This window comes from Oryzias latipes, chromosome 23 (assembly GCF_002234675.1).
Source record: "Oryzias latipes chromosome 23, ASM223467v1".
In the NCBI taxonomy this organism is placed as follows: Eukaryota; Metazoa; Chordata; class Actinopteri; order Beloniformes; family Adrianichthyidae; genus Oryzias; species Oryzias latipes.
In genome coordinates this window covers 18,032,494-18,050,922 of record NC_019881.2, presented here as the reverse complement: position 1 = coordinate 18,050,922, position 18,429 = coordinate 18,032,494, and the positions used below count along the sequence as shown (strand labels likewise).

The 18,429-nt window shown below is 41.0% G+C and overlaps 1 protein-coding gene across 11 annotated transcripts in view; it reads left to right on the top strand.

Annotated features, from left to right (window-relative positions):
• magi2 (membrane associated guanylate kinase, WW and PDZ domain containing 2) overlaps positions 1-18,429 on the top strand; it is a 246,075-nt gene that overhangs the window by 193,349 nt on the left and 34,297 nt on the right. For 8 of the 11 annotated variants that reach the window (XM_023952647.1, XM_023952644.1, XM_023952646.1 and 5 more), the window contains 5 exons: positions 2,809-2,866; positions 3,789-3,910; positions 5,936-6,214; positions 7,025-7,207; positions 13,307-13,981. In XM_023952647.1, the coding sequence (XP_023808415.1) occupies positions 2,809-2,866; positions 3,789-3,910; positions 5,936-6,214; positions 7,025-7,207; positions 13,307-13,981 (1,317 nt within the window). The remainder of the gene's footprint in view (positions 1-2,808; positions 2,867-3,788; positions 3,911-5,935; positions 6,215-7,024; positions 7,208-13,306; positions 13,982-18,429) is intronic. The other 3 variants (XM_023952652.1, XM_023952650.1, XM_023952653.1) reach the window with 1 other exon arrangement.

Here is an 18,429-nt window from a genome sequence, read left to right as displayed (position 1 = left end):
TTATTTTTCTACAACTGATCGAACCTCAATTAAAAAAATGCCACTCCAAATCCTAGAGTGCACACACAGGAATATGTTTTCTATGCCCATCAGTCATATTGTAGAAAGTGAGCTGTGTGCCCTTTCATGTTTCCTTTAGAGCTTCACCCTGTCAGTGGGCATGGGCAGAGGCTACAAGAGAGAGGAGCAAAAACTCCCATCCATGTATGCCTGATAAGTCACAGTTTAATGTTGGACCGGCTTTGATCACTCGGGGCGAAAGCTGAGTTTCTGCAGTCAAATATCCTTTATACACAGTGGCAGCCTGATGCAGCAGAAATCCCTGTGACTCTTAGGTCAAACTGATGAGAAGCCAAAGTTCCTATGACAAGGGAACATTCTTTCTTGCATTTAGTAGCTTTTACAGACACAAGGTTATCTCGGTCCACTTTATTCCTGAGAAGTCTTTTAACTTGCTTTGAAACAGACGTTTGTCATCTTTAAATACTTAATCATACTGATGTTTTGTTATCTGTCACCTTTAAGTTTGCCGTTTATCCTGATATTTCTTCTTGACTGAGTTTCCTGGAAGTCTCAATGTCTGCCTCAAGATTAATAGTGAAAAATGAACGGCCCATATTTTATCAAAGCTTTAAGTATTATTTCATGTTTTAACATATACATTAATAACATTTGTTGCCCATAGATTTATGATGATATCATGAATCCCCTCTTAGTAATAGAAGCAAAAACAAGAAGGAATCTCTATTTGTCTCCGCTTTGTTTCAACACTAAACCAACATTACATTAAGTTCCCTTAACCCCATACAGCTCTGTAAATGAAAAATTGACAGAAAAGTTCATTTTTGTTTAAATTAAGAAATTTGTAAATGCTGTAAATACTACTTTGAAATCCAGAGAAAAATTGAATTATGATTTTTTTAATTTAGTTATGATACCTTGGGTGTTTTGGCAAGTTTTTGTTCACAACAATGTGGGTTTAAGATGCAAAAATATTAACATAAATGTTCAGAAAAAAAGCAGCTTACTGTCTCACATGTAATCCATACATTTGTACATGGTATAACTTTAGTATAAAGAATTAATTATCAAAAAACGTTGCATTTTTCAATATAGCAAGTAGTCACATAAAAAAAAGAATAACAATAGATGAGTTATTCTCACCATAAGGCTTTAGAAAATTTCCCGCCAAAAGCAGCCATTTTGAAATGAGCAGGAAAAGCCCTTCTCCTGGCCCCAGTGAAATGTTAATGGACTACAGGAAAGAAACATGGACCAAGTTATATACAATGATTTTCTAAGGAAAGTTTGGATCATGTGAATGAGATATGGGTCTCAGAAATGCCTGTATCAAATGATAGGAATGGTGAATTTCAAACTAAAAGTCCTTTAAATGTCTAAGAAACCAAGCCTTGATAGCACCTTAAAGGTCGATCACCACCTTTTGTTTGTTCCGAAGCAGCTATGATAGTAAACCGAGCTACAAGCCTTGACGTCCTTTGCATCCCTTCATTCACTAATGGATTCTCAGAAAATGTGAAGCCTCATTGGCAGCTGCTCTTGTTCTATTGGAGCTTCGACTTCCTGTCCGAATACGATAACGCTTCACTACAAACTACATTTCTGTCATTCTCTGCTCAAGCCCTTTTGGAGAGCAGCTTCAAAGAGAAATACGTTTAAACAAAATTCATTTGGAAACAAAAACACTACACTTTAATGATTAATATTAAAAATACACTTTCTATGATGATTCTGCCAAGAAGGCAGTCTAAGCTAAATCTGTAGAAAAATATGACATTTTATATCATTTACCTCATTTGTGTACATTGTCTTTATTATTGTGTTTTTGTCAACATTTTTTAACTTCTTCAAAATAAGTTTCATGTCCAGTACATTAAGGCGCAATTATGACACAATCTCACTACTTTTTTTTTTTAGACAACATATATAAGCGCTTTTAAATGGCACATGACATCACCTATTTACCCTAGTAAAAACCTAATAAATATGAACGTTTTACAAAGACTGTTTATGCATTTACTGTGTTCTGATGATGAAAACTTGCATGATTTATTAAAAATAAATGCACTGCATTTTGGTCTATATTTGTTAATCTAGTGAGTAGGAATGTACACTGGTTTTTCACAGAGACTTCTGGGAAATTCCTAAGGCCCTTGATTTTGAAATTGTAGATTTGGACACCATAGACATTGTGCAAAACCAGGGAGTAGTAAGAGAATTCAAACCCAACCCGAACTACCATCTTAGTTGGTACTGAATAGTGTTACCATGACAACAATTACTTCTTTTTTGGCTTTTAATCTGTCAGAAAATCAGTAATTCCACTTTTTTTTTCTCCAAGCGCCAATTTTATCTGATGTCATTCATCTTCTTCCCACTGACACTTCTGTTGTTTGATGCGCCTGAAACGGACTTTCATGGATTTTTTATTGTTGTTAAACTTCATCCAGCTCTGACCTTGATGAGCTTCAGCCCTCTCAAGGGCCAAAACTTCAGGCTGTAATTCAAAACTAAATATTTACTGCCTGAAGAAAATTCAGGGCGTATACTTTTTCAACTGATTGAAATTCTGCCAGTATTGATTTTTAGTGTTCTTTACTACTTTTTTCTTTGAGCGAGATGCTAAATTAATCACAAAAAAAACTTTTTCTGTTTGACTTTGTTTCTAACTTTGTGAAGTGTTTTTTCATTGATGTCTGATAATATCTAATCGATATGCAGCTGTGAGTTCAATGACGGAGGCTGCCTCTGATTGTTGCTGGGTTTGTTTTTTGTTTTTTCTTGCAGAGCTTCCGTACGGCTGGGAGAAAATCGATGACCCCATTTACGGCAGCTACTATGTGGAGTAAGTTTGGCGGTGCATCTTAAATGAGTAACGGCTTGCTTTTGATTTTCTGCGCAGCCTGTTGGCGCTGTATTAATCAAATTTATTAGGAGCAGTCTGGCGAGGAGTTGCTCCTTACATGTGCCTGCTGGCCTGAGCCAACGTTTATTATTTGCATGTGTTTATTCATATTCCTGTTCCTCTGAAACACTAGAGGTGCATGCATTTGTCGGTAGATTAACTCCCAGTCCTCAGTGGTGCAGTCTGCTGAGCTCCGTCTCCCGCCGACTTTCATGGGTGTCATATTTTTGTCTGCAGACTTTTCTCTGCATCTCAAAGGGACAACGCTTTCATTTAAAGAGTTATCAGGCTAAACTTAAGCAATGATACCTTTGTGAACTCACCGGGCTCTTATTGTGTTAATTGATTGTAATACAAACACCATAAAGGCAACAGACCCTGATGTTACGTAGTCGTGTAAAAATACAGTAAAGCTGTTTCATTATTAGCACTTTGATACCAGGGCGTTCATTAAAAGATAAAGCAGGGGAGATAAAAAGTGTGTGCCAGCGCACAAAGCAGTCTCAAAGAGCAACGGAAGGATCTAATGATGACTAATTATTGCACAGTGGCAAATTACACTATTTGTAGACAATGACTATCCCCCCATTCCAAACTAAATGAAGAGCAACGTGGGACGTCGGAGTAAGTCGTTGCAGGTTTTCTCTCCATTCTGGTCCAGAGCGCGATCTGTATAGAAGAACAGAAAAGGCTCCCATCAATCACTTTGTGTTGCATAATCTGGGGACTTAAATTAATCATCAAGGCGAGATCTGCTGCAGCACCAGGATTATTAGACCTAATCTACACCAAGAGGGAGGCTGCTACGACCGGCGTGAAATCTGAAATACTTCTGTTTTCTGTTTGTCTTCCTCTGAAATAGTCATATAAACAGAAGGACCCAGTTTGAGAATCCAGTTCTGGAGGCGAAGAGGAGACTCCAGGAGCAGCAGCAGATGCAAAGTCAGGGTCTGTCCTCACTGCCTCTTCCCACCATCTACAGAGGTAAGCCCTCCGTCATGTTCTTTCAGTGTATGCTCTCACATTTAGCACAGAAACAATCTATGTGTGGGCTGCACACTGCAGCTAAAGAAACTTTAAAGTCCCACTCCGATTACTTTTTGATCTATTTTCAAAGCGTTTCTAGTGTTTAATTAATTATGATTATTCATTTTTTTGCCAAAATAGAAAAAAAAATTGTTTTTTAGGACAGAATTTCTGCAGAGCAGCAGAAGTTAGTTTGAAATTTGCCTCTAAGTTATGGGCAGGACTATGCAGAGCAATCCCGCCCCCTCTTTCCCTTCCTGTTGCGCAGCGGAGCTTGTGGGTCCACCCAGTGTACTTTTTACGCAGTAGATGTGCTTTTTTTCCAACAGTGGTTTTTCGCCTATTATTGTTGACCTTTATTTAACCAGGATAATCCCATTGAGATTACAAACTGGCCAAGAGGCAGCCACAGTTGCCTAAAAATACATGAAAACATTGAGGCAATAAGGCATTTATTAAAACTATACGTAAAAACCTAAAATACTGAGTCATAAAAAGTGATGGAATAAAATAATAAAGCAGGGATTAGGAGAAACATTGTCAATATTTTGTGGAGTTCTGTTTTTCTTTGAGCTTGAAGCGTGCTCACTTAGTCTCCAGCTTTCCAGATATGATCACTGCTCCTCATTCACAACAATTTAAAAAAAATTACTCAAATGCAAATTTAAGCTAAATTAACTTGATTTATGTCTTCCATCCCATCATCAGAAAAAGGGCACAAGAACAAGTTAAAAATGCCCAAAACACCATTTTTTTTAAAGTGCGTCTTTAAGTGATTGCTTATGAAACCTGTTCTTTTCTAATACTCCTTCACAGATAGAGGATGGATGCAGTCGGACTGGGTCTTGTATTAAGTTAAATTAGAAGAGACGGATAGGGGATGTGGGCAAGTGAATCGAGGAAACGATCTGCGTTACGGGGATTAAATTTACACCTTCACCTCTGCAGCAGAAAGACGCCTATCATTTTATTTTAAACTGAAAATACTATTAAAGAGAAAATCGGGCGCAAGGAGGTTAGCCCTCGTCACAGTGTTTTATATTAGACATTGGCTATAAAGTGTATTTTATATTAATTTAGTGGGAAGGAATTTGAGCTCTTTTCTTTGACTGTATATGAGAACTGGACTGCGTGACTCCTCCCCCCTGGCATACCAAACAGGAAGTACCCAGTTGAATCCAAGAAATCAAAATCACCATGACCAATCAGATGCCTCAATAAAAAAGAAAGTATGCAGTCCACCATTTCGTGTAGCCCGCTTTCAAGAGGTAGGGTTGTGAAAATGGACGACATCTAAATCCAACAAGGCGGCATCTATAAAAAAATGGCGACTCCATTTGGTTGTAGGCGGAAGTCATTTTTTATGGGTGACGTCACACTCAGTCAGTCCAGTTCCCATATACAGTCAATGGTTTTTATAATTTTTTACATCATCAAAACAAAAATATCTGTTATTTTTATAGTGTTATATTTATGTGGGAAAAACTGGAAATAATTTTTTTTACCCTAGCAATTAATACACAATCTTAATATGTGTATATTTTTACTTTTTTATTTTTAAGTTAAAATAAACCTGAGAATAAAATAATTTCTAATTCCATGGTTGAAGGAAAAACAAGAATTTCTGTCTGTGTGGGTGGGGGGAGGGCCTGGGGTTTGGTGATGTCTAATTTGAATGAAGTTCCGTATTGATCATGTTATAGAGACCCACACAGATGTGGCTGACTGTTTGATTTAATGACTGGTTTTCTGCTGCCTGACTCCACTTCTCACCCTCTCCCAGTTCACAGCAGTACGATATGCTGCTGGAAAAAAAATCTGTCTGGACTGTGGAAGCAGAGGTTTGTTACCGTAGTAACGTTGTGGTCCAGCGCTCTGAGTCGAGAGCCGATCACCGTGGTTACGCCGTGTGTACAATCCAGTGAGGCTCTCTCTCCATCCCTCCCCTTCTCATCTCTTCCTTCATTCTCTTCCAAACGCCAGTGGAGGATGCCAGCCCCTGTGCCACCCTCCCCAGACCCCCCCGTGCCCAGTTCGGAGCGGCGCCCGGGCGCTGCCACAGCCTCGGCGACCTCTCCCGCTCGCCGGCTCTGGCCCGCAGGGCCGCTGCACACGCCGCGTACTGCTCGGCTGACGTCTCCCCGCTGCGGCAGGTTCTGACTCGGCGGTTGAACGTTCAGCCGACGCCGCACAACCCGGCCTGCACTACAGTGGTGCTAGAGCAGCCTGTCTGTAGCCCCTATTCCCTGTGGCACTTTGTCAGTAAGTAGGCCAAGAAAGAAGGGGCGAGGGCCTACTGTTGCCCTCCTGAGTGCCTGCGCTCTGGAGTTACTGTACGCATGCAAACTCGCAAGCAAGGTTTTCCCTTCAGGCAGTTGAGGGATTTGTGCAATGACTGTGCACCATCCCTTATCTGGTGGCATAAGCAGACAGAGAAGCGTAATCACTCCGTCTGAAGCGAAATCAGTGGCATCAGACAAAGGATGTAAACTAGCACGTCAACCACCACTCTTTTTGGAGATGAAAGGATGGGAGACCTGCTTAACTGTGACTAAGCTTGTTGGCTGAGATCCTGTCATGACTACACAAGGCACTCTTAAAGACATTTCCCAGCTTCGCCGCCTCCAGAAATCTCCCCGTTTTTTTCCGAGTCGCCCCTCCTCTCCTGCAAAAGCATCTTCTCCTGGAACTGATCCCTCACTGAGAGCATGTTATCTGCTGACTTCTGCTGCTTGGGTTTGGACTGATGACTGCTCCACTGCTCTCTGCACCCCTTCTGCCCATCATGTCTCAGCTCGAGGGCGGGGGACAGGCAAGTCGGTGTGTTTAAGTCTGTCAGGCTGGATTCGTACGTACGGCAGAACTTCTGATCCACACCTGCGTGTCTCGGCACCACTGCCCCACCTGCGTCCGACCCTGCTGTGTCGCTGTTAAGATTATGCCCTGCCAGTTTCCCTGTGATGGAAACGCTTTCCCTCTGCCCCGCCCCTCCCCCTGATAGCTTCCCCGCATTAGGCTTTAAGGTCCTCCCAGTGACGGTTTCCATCCTCACCAAGGATTTTTGTTTTGTAGAAAAGCCGCTGTTCACACGGGACCCCACTCAGCTGAAAGGCAGTTTCTTGTCGACGTCGCTCCAGAAGAGCAACATGGGCTTTGGGTTCACGATCATAGGAGGAGACGAGCCGGACGAATTCCTCCAGGTGAAGAGCGTCATCCCCGATGGGCCGGCTGCAGCCGACGGAAAGATGGCCACAGGTAAGCCTCTGGCATGGCCTCTGAGTTAAACGGAGTCACCGTAGACATGAACAATTTCATCAGAGCACGTTCATTAAAGTTACAGAGAACAGTAAGTTTTGAAAGCTCAAAGCACCAGAAGGAACGCTCCAGTACTTAAAATACCTAAGAGCCTTTTCTTGACTTTTATGCTAAGAAAAATACGCATCTGCGTGCATGATTGGTGCTGCTCATTTGAGCTGCAATGTCACCCAAAGTCAAGAAAAAATGATCCTGAATTCTTTGTGACAAAATGTAAAGTAATGCAGAAAAAAAGAAGCAGCCACTTCCTGCTGGAAAATGAGCCGTGCAGCCGAGATAAAAGCCCAAACCCTTAGGAGGTAGAGGACATTATTATAAAATTATAAAACAAATAAACACATCAGATTCTGTTTCAATAAATGTTGGAAAATCAAGTTCTTATACTTGAGTCACATCCTCTTTGACATTTTCTTTGTAGTTTATATGTTCCTTATTTGAGGCCCTAAGATAGTACAATAGTTTTGTTTTACACTATTTACAAAGTAATCTCTAACCTTTGGTAATATATAAAGAGTTTTCTGTTTGGATTTGATTTAAATTGATTTGATTTATTGGTTTAGTTCATTCATTAATTGTAGAAAATACAACAAAAAATCAATCAGATATATCAAAATGAAATTGTTTTAAAAAATGTCAGTGTCCTAATCAAAGAGATTTTTGCAGGTATTCATACAAACTTACTTAGATCGTATTAGTTCAATTAAAAAAGTGATTTTTAACGTTTTAATTTCAAAGTCAAGTCGAGTTTTTACCCAAGATCCTCATGTTTCTTCTCATTCTCCTCACCTGGGTTTTCCTGTAATAGTTGATCTTTGTAAAGTTCTTAGCTCTGATATTTTCCTCTAAAATTTTGGTTTTCTTTAAGTTTTAAGTTTAAGTTTAAGTTGTTTTTTTTTTTTTTCCCCTGGTTGTTTTTTTCCTGGCAGATTCATGTTTTGCGTTAACAGCCAGCTGCTATAGTGGATTTTTTTTCCATTCTAGTTTTTTCATTATTTCTTTAATTTCATCAGTTTTTTTCTTTTGTTGGTCTCTTGACCTGCTTCTGGTCCCTTCACTCCCCACTGAAACTCATTCCTGACATAAAGTGGAGTGCAAAGAGGTAAACTTTAAGTAAAGTGATTTATAAAGCACCAAAACCAGGTAAGAATGAGTTATTTAAGTGCATCCCTCTTACTATTTTTAAAACTGGCTACAAAGAGTCTTTGGCTGGTATTTAGGTCATGTTTCATGGCTGAGCCGCCGCTGCTGAGTTTTGATTTCTTAGAGAGTTGGCACCTTTGATCCAAACAATCTGCTGTTACAAACAACACCAGACACTGCAGGAAAAGAATACTTGCAGCAAAACACACAACATTCGATCTCACATGTGGAACACAGCAGGGGCGGTTCTAGAACGGCATCTGTAGGGGTACTTGTCTTTCTGACTGACCCAGACAAAAACAGGCAACATGAGCCTGAAGGTGAAGGACTGTGGGAGCCAGCGTGCACTAATGTGTCTGTCTGTAAACCGTGGAGGTCATGTTTGTGGTTGTTTTTTCTATAACGCAGACACATGAGGGAACGTCCTTTCCAGGAACGCTGAGGCTTCCTCTCTGAAATGTAAATGGATCATTTCTTTGAAACGTATTTAAACAGATTTATTTCGGAGCTCTGCAGCATTTATTATTAACAGATGATGGACTGATAACGCTTTCTCCATGTCGTCTGTAAAACTAGCAAATCCCTCCTCAGACATCTAGCCTCTTCCTCTCTCCAGCTCATCTCATCACCCCCCCTTTTCACACTCAGTGTCCTACTTCTGCAGAGCAAACTAACTCAGACCTGCAGCTCTGTGAAATTACTAACTTTAGATGGATAACTTTTACTGCTTTCCTTCTGGTAGCATCTATTAATAATCAAATAAGGAAATGTGTTTATATTTTTGTTCAAGTTCTCGCTTACTTATTACAATATTTGCATTCCTTTCAGGATTTGTGATGTTTGTCAGGATCTGCTGTTACACTCATTCATCAGTTTTCTGACTTTAATGTCACTGGATTTTCCCTTTCTTTCATTGTTATTTTTTAAAGTATTTATTTTTGCACTGAAAAACTTTGACACACCGAAAAAAATATAAAATATATAGAATAAGATGTCTATCTCTTGCTATAGGTTAAAAAAAAATCTTCCACTAGAACTAGTAGAATTTGTCTCGGTAAGATTTCTTAAAATTAGTTGTGATGTCCTGACCTTTTAGAAGAAAATAAAAATTAGCCATAATAATTGGAATATTGTCTTATAATTGCTTTGTAATGTTTTATTTCTTTAAAGCAGATGTGTTTACTTTCATCTCCTCCATTGTATTTTGAGTGGTAAAACAGTCCAACTATCCTAATTTCTAAACTATGATTATCTTTAAGACTAGAGTTACACATTTTATGATAAATATGTCTTAAAAAATGTTTATAAATGTACTTTTACTTACAAACCGCCGTCTTGTGTGTGTGAGGGGTCCAATTAAAACTGCCCAGTTCCCCTAAATCGAGCAAGTGTGTATTTTAAGTCCATTTATAAATCCGTAACTTTTGTTTAAAAATACTACTACTTTACTTTTTACTTTGCTTGTAAAGTAAAAAGAACTTGTTTCTTTAGAAATTTTGCCTAAATAAAGATATAGTGTCTTAAAACAAGTTATTACAGCTTTGTGAAAAGTTACTAAGATGCTAGTTTTGTCTTATATCAATAGTAATTAGATTTTTTAAAACAAGAAACCAGACAACATTACTGTTGTGGGATTTTGTGTTTTTGCAATGCATGCGCTACCGAGCTTTTGACCCCCCACTCCTTGGCCCAATATTTGAGGTCCAACCAAAATTCTTTTTCAAATATTCCTCAAACTTGCTCCAAAACATAATGAGATTTCACCTTTCAAACCGTTGCTCCTCATCCTGGAGTTCCCTTCATTTGTTGCTGCTTCAGATCAACTCGATAGTGTTTTGAATTTAGGTCAAGATGTTTCTACTTTCATCGAATAATAGTTTGAACTTTTAAATTCAGGCTGCTGCTGCACTCGTAAGAAATTAACAAAAGAAAACGTTTCAAGAAAAAAATTGATTATTTTTGTTTTTCTCAAGAATGTTTCTCAACAGTAAAATAATCTTAGAGTAAAAAATGTGTCTTACTGACTAGTTTTGTTTCTTAAAATAAGAGTTCTTGGTAAGACCATTTTCTTACCTCTTTGCCATATATACCGGTATATATTTTTTGCTTATTTAAATAAATTGTTCTTGCAGTCTGTTAGTGTTGGATGTTTTAATCTGTTTGAGTTTTTGCTTTAATTTTTTTATTTTTGTAAAGCATTTTTTTAAGGAATGAATGAAGGAATTTTCTTTTAGATATTTTAGCACTTTTAAACAAATAAAAAAAAAAAATATTCTCGCAAATTACCAATAAAAATACATGTTTTAAAATACTACTACTCATGGAATTACTATAAAAGGTCATAACAATAAATTAAATCTTGACCTGTAAAAAGTTACATTTTGATGGAGGAACAAAACACACGTCTTACACAAAAGCAGCGCATTTTTGGAGGGATTCTTAGAGAATTTTACATTTCTTTAAGGCCTTATGTCAGTTATTAATGCAAAACCTGTCAAAGAGAGATTTCAGGCATGCATAGGAGAAAAACGCATCCCCTTGAGGTCACACTTTCCCGTCCGTCCTCTGCATCTCCGCTGGATTTTTGACAGGCACCGCGCTGCGTAGGATCGGCGTGAGGTCACAGCACCATCATTTGTTTTCTGCCAGCGTGCTGAGCTATTGATTCTGAAACCGCAGCTCAAGGCAAATGTTGGCCGGGTTTACCCGGATTAATTAAAACGTCCCTCATTTTGGGTTTGCTTTAAGGAGCGGCGCTGGCTGTGTCAATATCAGCAGACTTTGTGTATGCTGCATATTTGTTAAAGAAAGACATTATACTATTGCCTTCTACTTTACCGTGAACTCAGAGGAACTGCAGCCAGTCCAGGACTTTAGCACAAACCTTTACTTATTTTTTTGAAAATTGGATTCATTTTTTGCAGTTTTTAAACAAGACCATTGCTCTCCAATTGTTAAACTGTCATCTTTCCAATAAAATATGTCCCTAAAAAGAAAAGACCTATTTTCGTCTCTAAATTAGGCTTTTCTGTTTGTCACAGACAGATATGAATCTTCCTGAGACCCTGGAAACCTGCTCCATGTCTCCACAGTCACTATTTATAGTTCTGGGTCTGAGACAAGCATGAGGCTGAATATGGAGTGCTTCTCAGTAGGAACATTTAATTGTCAGCTGGGTTTTATCTACAGTGCACCGTTCTGCAGCGAGCAAATAGAAACGCTAGAGTCCATAAAAGGTAAATATTTTAGCCATTTGTCATCTGCATCCCTTTAAGGGGAGATAAGAAATGATCTGTGCTGATGTGGATCTGCAGAAGTGATTGATGGCTGCTGGGGGAGTCCGGCAGCGGGAAAACAAAAATGACAGAGGGCTGAAGTACCTGCAGTGTTCCTACCGGATCTGCTAAAGCTGCTCTTTCTGAAGCAATGTGGTGAATTGAAGCTTTCTTCTGTGTGTCCTTGTGAGACATAACAGCAGCTTAATTGCTCTTCATTGTGCACCAGATGAGTGTGTCTGCACAGTGACAGTTTTACTTCAATTGCTCAGCTTTAACATTAATTAATAAAAGAGTTTTCACTTCAAGAACACGAGTTTAAATTAGTTTTTTAGACAGCCTTCAAAATATACACTCCAATACAAACACACATACATGCACACACAGACACCCTCACAAACACACACACATGCATTTCACAAAGAAAGTGGGACCTCAGACCATCTATCCCCTACCCCATCCCTGGTAGGGGGTACTAGGCCCTTGGCAACGGCGGCCGTGTTCCCTGGGTGCTGGCTTCCTGGGCCCGGCAGCCCTCTCTCCACGCAGGAAGAGGGATCCCTGATCTCTCTGGCAAGACCAAGAGCCGGGGATCACATCACATCTGAGCCGGGGGGTGTCCGAGTCCCTGTGGTGTGGGCTCTGGTCCCTGCGCCTGAGCGCTGGGCCTCGCCAAATTTCCAACTGTGGGTGAGCCTGGTCGGGCCATGTTTACAACACTTCTTTTGGACCCCCTCTTCCCCTGGGTGTCCTCCTTCTGGGCGGGGATGGCCGGCCCCTGCCTTGCTCCCGTGGGCCGGGTGGGTGGCTGCCTGGAGCGCAGGGCGGGTCTCCCTTGAGGGGTTCTGACTCGTACCTAGGGTTGGAGTGGGGGGATTCCCATAACTCCAGTGTGGTGATGAGGTGCTCATTGGGGGCTGTGGGCGCTCTTCTGGGGTGGGGCCCCACGTTGGGCCCTCCCGGCAGAGCTGCACTCTCTGTCACCCCATGCCTCCCTGCTCCCTGGCTCTTAGGGCCCCCGTGGCGGTCCTGCTGGCCCTGGCCTAGGTGGCGGATGTGATCGCATGTGTAGTGCAAACAAAACACATCCTTCACTATGGTTCACCTTCAACTTGGTGGAAGCAAGCCTGTGATTGGATAGAAGACTGACAGTGGAGACACAACAAAAAGGAAAAACTGACAGTTTGTTAGAAAGCATTTATTTACTTCCTAATTCATCTGATGCCCTTTCACCAACATAATCTTGTTTGTATCAGTGGTTTTGAGCCCGTACTGCCATTGCTCCCAGTGCTCGATAAACTACATGTGTAGTTGGTATAATTATTTAACAGAAACAAGATTTTTTTTTTTTAAGTAAATAGGAAAGGTATTGAATTATGTGTCTTTTTTTAAACATCAACTCTTTTTTTTGTGTAACTTCTAAGATAGGTTGCGCAACACGATTCCATTTGTGGATTTCTGATTAAATGTCCTTTTCTTTTAGCTGCTGTTTCAGGTACGATTAATGTATAGGAAAATTAGATCTGATCTGAAGGTCAAGTATTCTCCGCATTAATGTCTGCAGCTCTTATTTCCAATGTTCCAGCCGCTGTACTTCACCTCCTTTGACTCCTTTTTCTCGCAGGTGATGTCATCGTCTACATCAACGATGTCTGCGTTCTGGGAACAACCCACGCCGATGTGGTCAAAATTTTTCAGTCCATACCCATCGGCCAAAGCGTGACCCTCGTATTGTGCCGCGGCTACCCGCTGCCGTACGACCCGGAGGACGCAGCCAACTCCACCAACACAGCGACTACTCTGATCTCGCCACTGGGCATCATGGAACAGCGGCCCATCATGGTGAACGGCAGGACAGGCTACGACAACTACTTGGAGTATCTGAGCCGCACAGCACGTTTCATCCCAGACCCCGGTCAGGAGCAGGTCAACGCCCAGCAGCAGCAGCTTCTCAGCACTCACCCAGGCGACACCCACCTAGACGGCTCACTGCCCGCCACCGGCACCACGCCCCCCGACAGCGTCTCCATGACGTCTTCGACGCAGGGCGAGCTCCTGACTGTGGCGATGGTGAAAGGCGTGGAGGGTTTTGGCTTCACGATCGCAGACACCGTCACGGGACAGCGGGTCAAACAGGTCCTGGAGCCTCAGGGCTGCCCGGGCCTCTGCGAGGGCGACCTGATCGTGGAGATCAACAAGCAGCCCGTGCAGGGTTTCACACACACGCAGGTGGTGGAGCTGCTCAAAGAGTGCGCTGTGGGAGCCGAGGCCAGCATGGTGGTTCAGAGAGGCGGCACAGGTAAGACGAGGTGCAGCAGCTGTGGATGCTCCCTCCAACCGTTGTTCCTTCTGTCTCTTGTCCAACAATCGTCCAATGCACTGACTCTCTTAAGAGCGCTTTCTCTACCTCTTTACTCCACTCTCACACACATCTTACTTGAGCAGATGTCACTCTGCTCAACCGCTCTCTGTGGACAATATAGTCTGATTAAAGGGCACGGTGTGAAGATCCTGACAGGATTCATCCTCTTATCATACTGGATCACCTTTTGTGGGTTTCTGAATCAGAGCATGCCACTAGTAGCTCTGGTTTTCAGGGAAATTCTGCTAAACGTCTCTTGAAGTGCTTCCACTCCTGTACTTTTAGAGCGCACAGCCTTTTGACCATTATATATAAGCTGCGCCTCAAGTTGCAGACAAAGCTGGTTTTTCCAGTCTTGTAGTAGCAGACTGTTCCTACACCTTCTAAGTGCAGCATAACTGGGGGGTACTGTGGGCTAAGTGTGTCCCATTGACTGTATATGTGAAGTGGACTAAGTGATCCCTCCTCCTGGCATTTCAAACAGAAAGTACCCGCTGGTTCCAAAAAGCTAAAATCCCGTAGACTTCTATTGAGAAATAAACAGCTATTACTCATATTTGTCAGAATAACTGCTACTTTTTTTTTAACATGTTCTAGGTAATCCTACTTTTTTTCATTATATTTTTTCGTTTACTGCAAGTTGTTCCACACATAAATTGACCAATCAGATGAGAGACTGGTTGCTATAGAAACAATGATTCAGACGGGCTTAAACCCATCACTGCTTTTTGAAAACTGTTGTTTCAGAAATCCCTCACTTCTCCCCATTTAGTTCATCATTTTAGGGTGTCTAAATCAACAATTCCAAAATCAAACGCCCTGGAAATTTTGCAGAAGTCTCTGCGCAAACCAGTGTGAACTAGATTAGCAAATAAAGACCACAATGCATTGTGTTTAAACACATTTTTTTTTAAATTGCTTTAAAATTCAGCTGGATAGTCTCTCAGTATCTAGACCTTTAGGGGTATTGGAAGAAGTGATGAAATGGACACAGCGAACGTCAGATTCCAACATGTTGGCGTCCACATCATGAAAAAAGGAAGACTGAATTGATCTCATTTCGTTTCCGCTTCCTCTAGGTGACGTCTCACTCACTGGAGCCAGTTTTCATACACAGTCAATGGTGTTCGCTAACGTCTCTGTTCTGTCTGCAAGGTCAGAAACTTTGTCTCAAGTATACTTGAAGACGTTGAAGTATACTTGAAGACTGAAATAGGATGTTTCCTTAGTGTGTCAGAAGGAAGGTTGTTTGGACGCTTTGCCTACATGCTGAAATCTCCTTTTTATTAAATTGCGTGGCGAGCATCTGTCAGCGATGATTCATGCAGAGCTCCGAGATTAAGTCATTCAACATTTTGATTAAGTTTTCAAACGACTAGAAAGAGAGGTCCTTTTTAATGACTTTAAGATGAAATGACTCTAATCTTTGTATTTCCTCTGTAGTTTATTTTGACATCATCCGTCACTTGGCGACACAAAAACCGAGGCGCTCAGTTTGTTGTTGTTTTTAGATGGAAGAGAAACGATTGTGTTTATTTATTCTTCTGATGTGAGTCATACAGGGTGTCAGTGACAAGGTCAAAGGTCAGCCCCGCCTCCTGATGATATTTATCAGCTTTAGCTCTTTCTGTTGCTATTTTTTTTATCAAACCCAGGGATGGGTTTCAAAAATGTATGAATAGAAGGGATTCAACCTTTACTTTGACCATTTTAATATATTCAGTATATTAATAAAATTACAACTATTTATTTATATTTTTCCTATATAAAAGAACACTTTTGTTCAGTTTTCAATGTAAGAAATAATATATTTATTAATGAATTACTTTTTCTTATCAATAGTTTTGTAAATCTGTTTTATTTCGCTCTGACCCTGGAAAAATATGAAAATCCATGGGTCCCGCTTGTTGCCTTTCTGTGGTTGAGCGTTTCAGGGTCACAGCAAAGACTACAAATGAGGACTAGTGCCTCCCTGCTTCACACTCAACATTAAGGGGTTGGATTTGGGGGGGTTAATCCATGAAATGGTTCCCGAGTGCGCTGTGACTGTAGCTCACCGCTCCCCCAGGGGATGGGTCAAATGCAGAGGAGAGATTTCCTACTTCCAGGTGTGTAACAAATTTGAACTTGACTATGAGTGTTCTGCCTCCTCGCTGGACACTTCCAACACTGGTCTTTACCGTCTGAGCCTGAACTGGAGACGAACACGGCGGATGTTATCAGACATCAATATTTCTGCCCCGCTGCTGTCCTGAACTGAAGGACCTGAATGTTTTCACTATTCTTCTTTCCTACCGAGCCTTTGAGGGAAAATTTCAATTTTCAAAATTTTCAAGAGGGGGAGAGTGAGGGGTGTGTAGAAGCTGCTCAGGCAGTGAGGGCAGGTCAAAATGGGGCCGCGAGGACAGGTCCGGCTAGCGCCTGTGGGCCCAACAACGCTGCGTTGCCCTTGTTGTATGTTGTCTCATCATAGCCCTGGAGTTGTGTGGTTTGGCAGGATGACCGCCATCGACTGCTCTTTGTGGAAGCAGAGTGATGACTCTCAACAGAAAAACCTGACTGAAGCGTCTTAATTCAACTCTACATAGAAAACAATTTAAACACAACTGCTTTAAAAATAGCTGCACATTAAAAGTTGAGCATAAATAAAAAAGCAATTAAAAACAAAAAGATTACAACATAATACAATTATTGAAAGTAAATGTAATGAAACTAAATAAATCAGCAGTAGAGCACATTTTAATGCTTGGTCAAATGCTTGACTGTAAAAATAGGTTTTAAGAGATGTTTTAAAAATAGTCGGAGAAGACAGCAGACAGAGGTTTAGTGGTAAAACGTCCCAAAGTTTTAGCGCACAAAGGTAAAAAGCATTTACTTCTGAATAGACAAGAGGTTAAAGTTCAATTTTTTCAAAGGCGTTTTCCTATTTACCAGTAGTAATGGCTAGATATGTTTTTTTAAGATGAACAGCATTTAGTGAACACAACAGTGGAAATTTATGCCATTTAACTACACTGCTCAAAGGAAGAAAGAAGAACAAAAGTAAAAAACAGCTTATACTCGTTTATTTAACCTATTATTTGAGAACACAAGAAGGAAAACTCTTGATTTTACCTTCAGTGCTACCATCCGCTGAGAGCAAAACTATCCAAAAAACTACTAGAATCAGATCTTAAGCTAGTTTCTGACGACAAAACATAACTGAGTGGAGCTATTGAGTGACAAAATAATACATTTTATGTCTTATAGACAAAAAAAAGTAATCATTAGTAAGAAAGGCACTTCAGATCCCAACCAGATGATGTTTTTCACAAGCAAAAGCCAAACAAAAGTGTCTAATTTCTCCAATCTGTCCACAGTCCTGCATGTAAACATAACAACACAGAGTGTGGGATCTCGCAGTGAAGCAGCAGCACCATCTGTCTGGGGGTTTCCTCCAACAGCAGAACCGTATACGCCGCAAAGAAATGTTCCTGTCAAATGCAGCAGCAACCTTATTGACATGCCTTACTGTGGTGCTGCCTTATTATCCCATATCAGGGCCTGGATTAGCTCCAGCGCGCTGTAATACATCAAGGTATGCATTGTCACGTGTGTTTGTGTTGACGTGGTTTGATGCAGCAGAGTGGGAGCTGAATACGGAGCAGAAAAGCTGCACTCACAGGGGCAGGATTTTTATTTATGCGTCACCGTTAGTAAGTCTTGGGGAAATCGTGCCAAAATGTCCTACTGCGGTTTCACAGCGCTGACTGTTTTTTTTTTTTGGCATTTCACCACAAAAACACTATTAGCTAATTAGGATCAAAGAGGTTGGGTTCCTTTAGTTGAAAAAGATTAAAGCAAGCTTGTTGGGATTTTTGATTACTTTTTTTATTGTAATGCAGATAAACAAGCAGAAATTAGCCTATGCTAGTAGTGGCCGTGGTTGCTAAGCTAATCACCTGATGTTTACGTACAACAGGTGCCTCTGCTGAAACAGGAAGTAAAAAATACTGCTTCTCAGTTCTAATCATTTAAGCCTGAATTCAAAGGCTTATTGACTGGAGTTGATGAGGTATCACTAATGTTTTAGCTCTCTGTTACTATGTGGTTCTACCTTATCTTTTCTCTAAAGCCTTAGTCACATGCACCCATACAGGTGCTGCAGGTTTTTGGGTTGTCCGGTTCCGTGGAGGGTATGTGTATCGGACGTACATCGTGAACTATCTGTATGTTTATGAAGTTACACAGACATATGACGTACAAGTCCTATATCGTACCGTGCCCTTACGCCACACGGTAGTCGTTAGGAAGGTGTGAGTCCTTGCTCCTTGCTAACCACGTCCAAATGCAGTGTGCAGATGAACGTATGTGCACGTAGGATAGGATAACTACACAAACTACAC